General features: G+C 31.9%; 1 protein-coding gene across 1 annotated transcript; it reads left to right on the top strand.

Moving 5' to 3' along the window:
- The first annotated feature begins 4,565 nt into the window (after nt 1-4,565).
- LOC123710969 (forkhead box protein E1-like) lies at nt 4,566-9,522 on the top strand. The gene is made up of 4 exons (XM_045663313.1): nt 4,566-4,846; nt 7,488-7,704; nt 8,094-8,169; nt 8,505-9,522. The coding sequence occupies exons 1-4, from the start codon at nt 4,578-4,580 to the stop codon at nt 8,567-8,569; spliced, it is 627 nt and encodes a 208-aa protein (XP_045519269.1). The 5' UTR covers nt 4,566-4,577; the 3' UTR covers nt 8,570-9,522.
- The last annotated feature ends 780 nt before the right edge of the window (nt 9,523-10,302 follow it).

Raw genomic sequence — 10,302 nt, 5'->3', positions numbered from 1 at the left:
ATGATAGGCTGTGATTAGCATTTCTTAATGAAGCCCCATCTCATGGCACTATGTACAATTGGTTTAACGAGTTGAACTTGGACGTAGCTATCTCAATAATTGTCCTGTAACGGCGACTCCTGAAGATAACAACAGTGCTGTGCGACGTATTATAGAGGCAGATAAGAGAGTGATCTTTCAGAAGATACGGGAAGCCTAGGCATTGGTATGAGTCAAGTTCAAAAAATATTACACGAATTTTAAGGCGTCAGGAAGCTTCACTACTCTTGCTCCATGGCTATTTTCTTCATGCTACGTTCGCCCTTTCTCACTCTCTCTCTCAATCGGTCTCAATCGCGCTCTCCGTTTTCTTCGACAAAAACGCTGCACATCTTCGTGACGCTAATATTATAATTATCGCGTTTCATTCGTAAAAAAATAACCCTCATGCGCCTAAAGAAGTTTCATTTCAAAAACAAAACATAAACAAAATCTTTACTTTAAGTGTAGTATGTTATCAATTCTTTGTATAATTTCTATCCACGATGAAAGGCTAGTGACCTCTTACCTTAGGGCTTCAGTCTTATTCTCTCTCGGTATATTAGGTACCAGCCTCAAGATGGTTAATACCAGCAGCATGTCAACCTGTAAAACGCAGTATTGTGAAGACACAAATAAATTTCATTATTATTATTGAATTTGAGGGGTTATGCATTCGAATTGCGACAGTGTACTTATGGACTTTATATCTAACTGCGTATTTAACACTCGCTTCGCACTCGGAAAAATCTTGTTAAAAGCGTGCCTTTTAATTCAACGACGATTAATTAAGTACACGAAAGAGTAAAGACCTGAAAATTAAAGGCGATAAAGATGAATATTTAGAATAATAAGCTACCTGGGCAATTTTTTTCAACTTACTTTCTACGTAGCGTCATTGGTTACACATTTATTGATTGGGTATAGTCCTGCAGGTGACGACAAATTTATTCAAATTGAGAACTTATTGTGAAACAATAGTTCGGGCTGTCCATAATAATAATTTCGCCTTAAAAATGTGTACGTAGTATGGTATTTGTTACCATGGATATCATTTTTTATACGAAAATCTATATATATATATAAATGAATCCCTATTTACCTTGGTCACGGCATCACGCGTGAACGGCTGGACCGATTTTGCTTATTATTTTTTTGTTGTGTTTGTTATTGTCAGGCGAAGGTTCTTTTAAAGATTAAGGAAATTGCGCAAAAAATTAGAAAATTTAAGAATACTTAACCACCATATTAAGTAATCATGACTTTTGTTACGATAGCAAATATTGTTTTTTCAGTTCATAGCGCTTTTACAGTTCAAACATTTTTCATGTAACCTACGCCTAACCCTACCTACCTAACGCCATAGCGTTTGACATAAAATTGACAGAATGCGTGGTGCAAATATCGTCAATGAAGATGTAAGAAAAATGAATATCGTTTAAAACAAATTCTTAGATCAGAGTTAATGTATTGATAAAATACATAAAAAATAATTACAGTCGCTAATTGTTTGTGGTATTAATCATGAAAATCCACGTTTTTAACATGGCCAGTTATATGTCGCCCGTTTTCGTGTCGGAATACCAAAAAAAATATTTATCTACGCGCCAACAAAACAAACAAAGAATGTTGTTTATCATAAAGAATAACAAACACCTTGTTTCTGAAATATGATTTAGTTATTATACCAATTCAAAATTAATATTTATAGTTAAGTCAGGGCAACGTCTGTCGGGTCCACTAGTAGTATCATAGTAGAAAAAAGTACGTTTACTTTTATAAACATTTTGTAACCTTAATTGAACTACAAGATGAAGAATTCTTGAGTACAAAACAAAATGTATCGAGATGCAATCCAATTACCTGGGATAGCAATAAGATTTTCTTTTCGAAAGTAGTTTCAATTAAGGCTAATATAAGAATTCAAAATAAACGAGTTTAATATATAAGTTTAAATAATAGTATTGTCTTTTATTAACCTAGCTTTTACACATTTAAATGCAACACTTTTTTACCGGATTGAAGCTAGTATTGTCTTTTGTTAACATAGCTTTTACACATTGAAAGAAAAGACTTTGTTACCGGATTGAAGCTATGTATTATTATAAACTTATAATTATTTCACATAATTTTAATTTTTCCCGACATTTCGCGTGCTTTACAGCGTGCGTGGTTACGGTTACTGAAGACAAAAGGTATTGAATGTCACAAATGTAGAGAATCACAGCTGTAGAGAAAGTTGTATTATCTGTATTTATTTCCCCCCTTTTTATTACAAATTTAAAATTATGTAAAATCATTATAAGTTTATAATAATACATAGCTTTAATCCAGTAAAAAAGTTTAAATAATAATATTTATTTATACGACGTTCCAAGGAGTCCAGTGGCACTAGAACCTGGTACCTTGGCTTCTTAGTTCCACATTTCATTCATTGATAATTTATCGGCAAATATGTTCGATGTGCCTGACACACGACCACGTTCGTAACGTAGAGACAACATATTATCATTGTTATATATTTCAAATTCTCATACAATATGCTACATGAACATGTAAAACTTTTAGTTCCGCATTATGACAACTTGGAGTCAAACCACAAATGGCTACACCAAAATTGAATAATTTTGTCAAACGTATTTTAACATTTGGTGTTACCACACGGATGTAATTCAAATTATAATTGAACTGTTATTTCATATTTGTGGTCACATACGTAGTTAACGAATATAATATTTGTTATCGCATCTAGTCTATGAAATGTGGTAAATTGCTATAATACTGTATTTTGAAAGCGTATAAATTATGCGTTGTTTACAGCCAATTAATTTAGTTTCAACTGTACGGTTAGTATGATGAAATGTAAATATAGGTTTTTACCGTATGCCGTAATGAAAAACTTTAGTCATGTATTTCACGAAGTAAAATACTACTTAATAATATACATATTAAATATATTCCTATCTATATTAATGTTTGACATATTTGATAATGCTCAAAACAAGATGTAACAATTTACTTAATAGGTGATTGGTGTTAAGGAATTCGGACCATAGACTACAGCAAAAAAAATGTCATATTGCCGAATATATCACATTCATAGAAATTTCAAAAATTCAATGAATTAATTTTAAAATTAAATGTTATGAATTGTTGGAACACACGTTGTGTTAAAAATAAAAAATAAACCACAAACAATAGAGTGGAATCCAATACAACGAATACTATAGACATTGATTATAAACATGAAAATAATTGTAGTGATTGGCCCTGTATGAAAATAGTAATGATTTTCCACGTCAGTGTCCATTCCACTGCGAATATTGTTCGATTCAATTACTTTTCCAATTTGCGCCAGCGAGGGGATTTCATGGATTTTTTCACGATCACTGTTCAATGGACGACTTTTATTACTTTTTTCAAAGTCAAAACTCGCGCTTTGGCGATTGGCGGTTTGCTTAATCCCCAGACAGACTGCCCTGTGAGTTTATTGCTTATGCTGAATAGCTGAAACACTGACGTAAAACAAAAGACGAACAGAGGGCGCTGATTGTTATTGGTCAAGAAACTAAAACACAAACAGACTTCTGTATGTGTTTCGTGTTTATTTATTTTTCTTAATAGACATATGCCTCAGTTTTTTGCCAAAGCATGCCTGGCACCTTCTCGATTGGTATACAGCATATAGGATTGAACCTACGCCCTCAGGATGTGTTTAGTATACATATTGGTTGTGTTTCAGTAGCACGCTGCTGAAACTCATATGCATAAATCCGGTTTTTTATCCTGATCAGAATACAATTTTAGTTATCACTTAGTTTTGGAGTCATTATGTAAACTGGAAGTTAGAAGATATTTTCTCCATCGATATAGTAACTCTAATAAATTTTGTCAACAATTTATAAAGATTGCCTTTAATAAAAACTATAGTATATGGTTTAGAATGCATGGAATGTTTAAACGGATTGAATATTGATAGGAATTCTCTAACGTCCAATCTCAATAACAATCAACCTTCGTTTTTGAACTGTGGATAGAATTTTAAAGTTTTATCTTACATTTATACGAGTGGCGGTTTGAGTTCAAGGTAAGTTTGGGTTCTCAAGATTAATAATATGAACCATTACTAGCATAGGCAGTTTTGTGATTATTACTTATAAATAGTCAGAATCCGTGGCTCACAACAGAATAATAGGATAGGACAAGCTAATGAGATGGCTGACCATTGGCATTATTCAATATTCAGGTGTGTTCAGGGATATATACATACATATATTATATCATTCAATGGCTGTAATTTGCAAGGCCTTGCAAAAAAATTTATATATAAATGTTATAAAATGCTGTTTAAATTTTTTTTGCTAAATAAATCAACGTAAAAAATTACTCTAATTGCTAAGGTCAATTAACACCTATTATTGCCACGCATGTGTATCGCGTCTCAAATATATGCAAACTTTTTCGAGCATGGCCTCTTTCGTTACCACGGAGGTTATCTGTGGCGATAGCACTGGCTGGCACGCCGCATTTGAACCCCCGTGATTCGCTTTCTGTCAGTGATGGCAACCAGAACGGTCGGCGATAAAGCGAAATGGCGCAGGAGAAAATTATCAAAGATTCCTGACGATGACAATGACTGCGCCAGTTTGGCTTGGCTCCTTAATTTTCGCCTGGACGCGCTTGTAAATGTGACGGTGCCTGAAGATGAGGTGCGCGTTGAGGAACCTCTGACTGTGAAGAAACCACCGTACACATATCCCGAACTAATCGAGCGAGCTTTGAGAGAAAGAGGGGAGCTTACAGTCTCGGGAATTTATCAATGGATTTCGTGAGTGTTTATTATTTATACTTTAGCGAGATAGTTTAATAGTTTTAGTATAATTTGATTCTAATGTAATTCTTAGTATAATTATAATAATTTATTGTGCAATTTTGTAATTAAACCGGTGTTTTCATGTGTATATTACCTTCTGCGCATACTGGCATGGCCATATAGATATATCACGTTGGCTTTAAAAAAGCTATATCTTACACATATAATATTTAAATTTATTTAATTAATCAACAATGGTATATGGTTAAAATGTGATAAAATTGTCTTAGAGAAACCTACTACCAGAGCAACGTAAAATTTTGAATATTTCATGATTTTTTTACAAAACCTTGTTATCCCCCAATTGATCATGGAGAAGACACATTTATGCATCTATATTGTACATGATTTTTATTTTTATCAAATATAGATATTGCATTCTGATTGGGCCTTAGTTATCATAGTTTCCTCGGGACATTTTCGATCATCTTTATAAGCAAGTATTCATTGCGCTTACTAAAATTATGTAGACGCACAGCTTGAGATCAAATGAATGATTAAGAAGCGAATACTAGAAATAAAAATTTAAATGAAGATTTATGGTATAATGATATCTGATATACAGACAAATATAGAACCCTGTATTTCAGCTGAAAATCGTTATTTTCAAGCATTCGTGTATAACACAATGATAACACGATTACATTGCAGGTTTCCAGTTCTTTTGTAGGCTTTTTATTACATTTTACATTTTCATTGTGAGGGGTGACGGCTTGCGATCTCTTTGTCAAAATATATTTTTCATTTTGACACCATTATGAATAATTGATGGGTTCTTAACCTCATTTATTAGGTTTTGAGTAGGTCAGTTCTTGTTAAACTGACAAATGGAACTAATTTACTAAATTGTAACTCTGGCTGAGTTTTGAGAGAGTGGCTAGTTTTGTTTTATGTAATACGAGGTTTGGTTTTAATGTTATTTAGTTCGAAATTGTTGTATGAGAATTAAATTAATTTTAATTAGGAATAAAATACTTTTAAATATACGACTTTGTCTTTACATAATATACTACGTAATTGATTTAATGAAAAAAAAACAGATTAAAGATGTAAATTAATTGTGAAGTTATTTTATTGCAAACGATGTCTATAATACCATTTTGTTATTCTTTAGTTTTATCTAAAAAAAATTACATTACTATACTGCCTATTAAATTACCCTATATTCAAAGAATAGAAACTCGTTTGAATTTTTAACACGATCTTTCTTACTTGTATCTTAACATTATAAATTATGTTATTGCATTCTGATTTATACCATGGGAAAGATTATTATTTCTTTCGTTGACATAGTAATCGATGTAGATAAGGACTAGTTCAAACATTGATAATAAATTAATATAATATTCAATATCCATACAAATCCGCTTAGCTCACTTTATCACAACTGATTACGAATCGGTAATCTTGTTGTTAAATTCGATTAGAGAATTAACTATATTGTTTAACGTTGACTAACCGTTCCTGATAATCATAATGTTTATAATGTAATGGTTTTCCAGTTTTATGCGAAAAATATTTACAAACACAATTTTATCTATACAAGGAAATATTAGTTATACCTATTAGGTCAATTTTAATACTTCTTTCATTGTTGGAATTCTACCTTTTCCCTAAGTAACATAGGCTAGTAGTTTTTATTATATACTATTATATTATATTATATTATATACTATTTCCAAAATCATTTATAAAATAAGTAATGCAAAGCCGGAACTAACCACTTGTTAGATAAAAAGTATGTTGTCGTCTTTGCTCGTCTCACCTTATCTAGAATTGATTTGCTAAAACAATTAATACTAAAAATGTTAAGTTATAAAAAGTCTACATGTATCAATATCAGTTATACTGATCCCGTAACCATTTAAACAGCTGTTAATCGTACAGGTGGGATCAACCCTCAATTGTTACGGTTAATAGACAAATCACCCCTTGCCCCATTGAGCAAAATCGATCGTGCCGTACCCGTCACAGCGTGGGACCGTCTTGCGGTTTGACACTGATCGCGGGGGTGGGTAGTTCTTGACATGAGGGGATCTCTGCGTTTACAATTTTAAGAAAATAATGAATTGTTGGTATAAGAGATTATTAACGAATACTAGGTTTTAAATAATATAGGATTTTAGAAGGAGTCTTGGTAGCCGGAATTAAATTGTTAGTTAATTTAATTGTTGTTAGAAAAAAAATGTTAGTTTAGTTTGTTTTTTTTGTTTCCTGCTTAGTTTTGTCTTAATAACTGTGTATTACATGTATTTTTGCACTTCTTGAATACATTTTTCTTTATTCACAGTGGTTGCCTGGAAGAGATCGCTCGAAAGCGATAAGGCCGCCAGTTGCCGTCCTTTTGATTTGATTATGTTCAATTTTTTTTAATATTGTAATGTAACGAAGTGTTAATAAATAAATAAACAAATTCCTTGAAAGAATAACATCATATTCAGTTAAATGAGTTATTATAACTCATACATATAACAAGAGCACAAAATTATAAATATAACCACCCTCAACCATGTTTCTCCCCATACTGTCCTGTTATGCTTTTTTACGTACAAAAAAAAGAAAATTAAGCGTAATTAAGAAATTTTTGAATTTCCAGTGACCACTTTCCTTTTTACAAAGCGAATGATGAGCGTTGGAAAAACTCGGTACGGCACAACCTGTCCATCAACCCTCACTTCCGCAAGGGGGCGCGGGCTTCACAAGGCGCTGGTCATCTTTGGTCATTAGCCGCCAATGCAATAGACCTGCTGCCACAGAGGAGAGAACAAGAGAAGACTGAGCGATTGGAAGCTCATATAATTGAGTGCCCCAAGGTAATTTTACAAAAAAATTTTTTTTAGACTTTGAGTGCAGCAACAAAAGTTAAATAGTGTTTTTGAGGACCAGACTAACTATTAGACTCGATCTTGCAAAATAATTTTTTTATTCACATTAAGGCGTTTATTTTAATGAGCTTTTAACTTATAAAAGAAAGTACTAATTACAGTTTAAGATATTTTTGTTACTAGAACTTATCTTTACAAAATATTTTCTAGATAATTTAAAGTTAATTGCGTTTATACAGAAGTTTTGTTTAAATATTTTTATACTTATAAAATATCGATAGAGTAATAAACAATTCAACAAATGTCGAGTATCCCACGCTCTATTGTGAGATTGTTTATTTGCTTTTTACTAAACATACATAAAACATATTTTTCAGGTGATCGTACTAGACGAGGCCGCTATTGCCGCGGCGAGTATTATACCTGATCAAGATATATTTAATGGAGGGGCAAGTAAGTTACTGCGTTTATTATTTGTTATTCAATTAAATTTAAAAACTGGAACACATACTCGTTCATAAAAACTAGGACCTTGTACTAAGAGCGGTCTCGCGTGTTAAAGGAAATGCCTCTTCACAAGCCTCTTATATGTTGGGTTGCACAGAAAAAGGTCCTTTTTGAATATGGAGTAAAATTTTGTGTATTGTAAACTAAATTCTTGGTATGTTAAATGTGTCTATGTGTGTGTCAATTAAATAGAATAGATCTTAACTCACAAAATAATTTCCCTAAGTGGTACGCTTGGAATTATTAATCAAATATATAATAGGTATATTTCCAATTTTCAGTGTTCCTTAACCCCGTGTCTGCAGAGCAAGTGGTACGCGAGTGCGGACTCATCACTGGCCTTTAATTTTTTCATACAATTTTAGAGCTTAGAGTTACAAATGTTGTCCAATCCTTTTATTTCTTTTAAATTGGTAGGCTAAATCCTGGTAAAAAAAGGTAACTGGGGTGCAAAAACCAACAAAACTGTTAAAAAGCTGTTAAAGTGGACACTTGTAATTAGAAATGGGCGATTATTGCAAAACAAAAAGAGATCGAATGTTCTATTGCGCATTTATCAATTGGTAGGTCACCGTTATTATTAGAAAAACAATTGCCAGTCGTGGCCGTCGCCTACACATTCCCGTCCCACGTTTTGTATTATCTTATTTATTAAAATGATTTATGTTACTCGCTTGACTCGTCTAATTATGTTTATGCTATAATTAATGTAATAAGGTTGATTTATTTAACTATAAAAAACTGAAGAAGGTTTACGATTTGACGTGTTTTTAAAGGAAAATATGAATAGTTTATCGGCACGATTAAATTAGGAACGGGTCAGACACTATCGCCCTCTAAATGACAATAGTAAATTGTTATCAATGAAACTGGCCAATGGAGTTTTATTAGATTTAGCAAAGCTTATCGTATCAAGAAAGATTTTTTGCCTTACAGACGCATTGACTTGTGTGGGTCTTCAAAATGAACGTATAGTTAATGGTACATGTAATTTTCGCTGTCTAGTCTTACCTTTGTCTAGATCAAGTAAAAGCTTGTTAGGAAACTTTGTTGAAATTAACTTGGCGTGTCGACTTTAGCAAAGCTGATCTCACAACTCGTACCATAAATGCAAATAGTCTATTATTTAACTTTGAAATTATTTGTAATTCTAATAATTTTAATTGTATTATCGTGGAATGCCCTACAGCAAAATGTAAATAATGTTTTCGTTTGAAATTGCCTTGAGTTTAATTCGTAAAAAAGATCTCATGTAAAATTAATATGTTTTAATGTAATGTTACTTTGTAATACATTTTACTATAAATACTTTGTTTTATTGACTAAAAAGGTAAAACTTTGATACATAACATTTCAATAGTGAAAGATTCCTTAAACCAGTAATTCTCTAAGAAAAGTAGTCGGGTAAAGAGCTACCAAAAACATTGTGTATAAGTTTATATTCCAAGTCATTTACAAAAATATTTCAAGTATCTCACAGATAAAAATAAACATATGATTTTTATTAAACGACCTAACAATCTCGAAACGATTGAGAGAAAAACTTGTAATTTTTATAAATATCGAAACGAGTAAAAAATGCTCAAATCAATTTTGAACGGACGATACATTACTACATCTTATCATTACGAATTTAAAAAAAAGATGTTGATGTTTAAGGCTCATGAAACATAAATAATGAAACGCGATATCTATTATTGGTTTGATTTCAATTTCAATTTATAATTTATATTTATAAATATATTGAGTTTAAATGTAAAAAATTGCCAATGAGATTCAGAAATTTCTGCTATGTTTATCACAGAGCTGTTCTACTGGTTCCCAAGCAAATATGCTTATGTATAGTTCAAGATGTAGGTCTTACAACCACACTACTAAGATTCCACAGCAATTCGTCATCCGACCGCAAGCTTAACCCTATTATGAATTCTGCTTACAGCGTTTCTTATAACATTTATAACAGAAATTTCTCATTGAAACATTGTATCGAGGAATTCTTTTAAAATTCTTATTTTTTAGCTTAAGCTTAGGCTACCTTATATTTACTAATAGCGATTTTTCCATTGGGTGTTTGTCTCG

This window comes from Pieris brassicae, chromosome 6, assembly GCF_905147105.1.
Source record: "Pieris brassicae chromosome 6, ilPieBrab1.1, whole genome shotgun sequence".
NCBI classification, from domain to species: domain Eukaryota; kingdom Metazoa; phylum Arthropoda; class Insecta; order Lepidoptera; family Pieridae; genus Pieris; species Pieris brassicae.
This window is presented reverse-complemented; position numbering and strand designations above follow the sequence as displayed.

Bases quoted from the DNA above. Each gene is read 5' to 3' on its own strand.
- LOC123710969 (XM_045663313.1), top strand. From the start codon at position 4,578: ATGGCAACCAGAACGGTCGGCGATAAAGCGAAATGGCGCAGGAGAAAA. The intron at 4,847-7,487 runs GTGAGTGTTTAT...TTGAATTTCCAG, and splicing joins GGAATTTATCAATGGATTTC to TGACCACTTTCCTTTTTACA. The intron at 7,705-8,093 runs GTAATTTTACAA...CATATTTTTCAG, and splicing joins ATATAATTGAGTGCCCCAAG to GTGATCGTACTAGACGAGGC.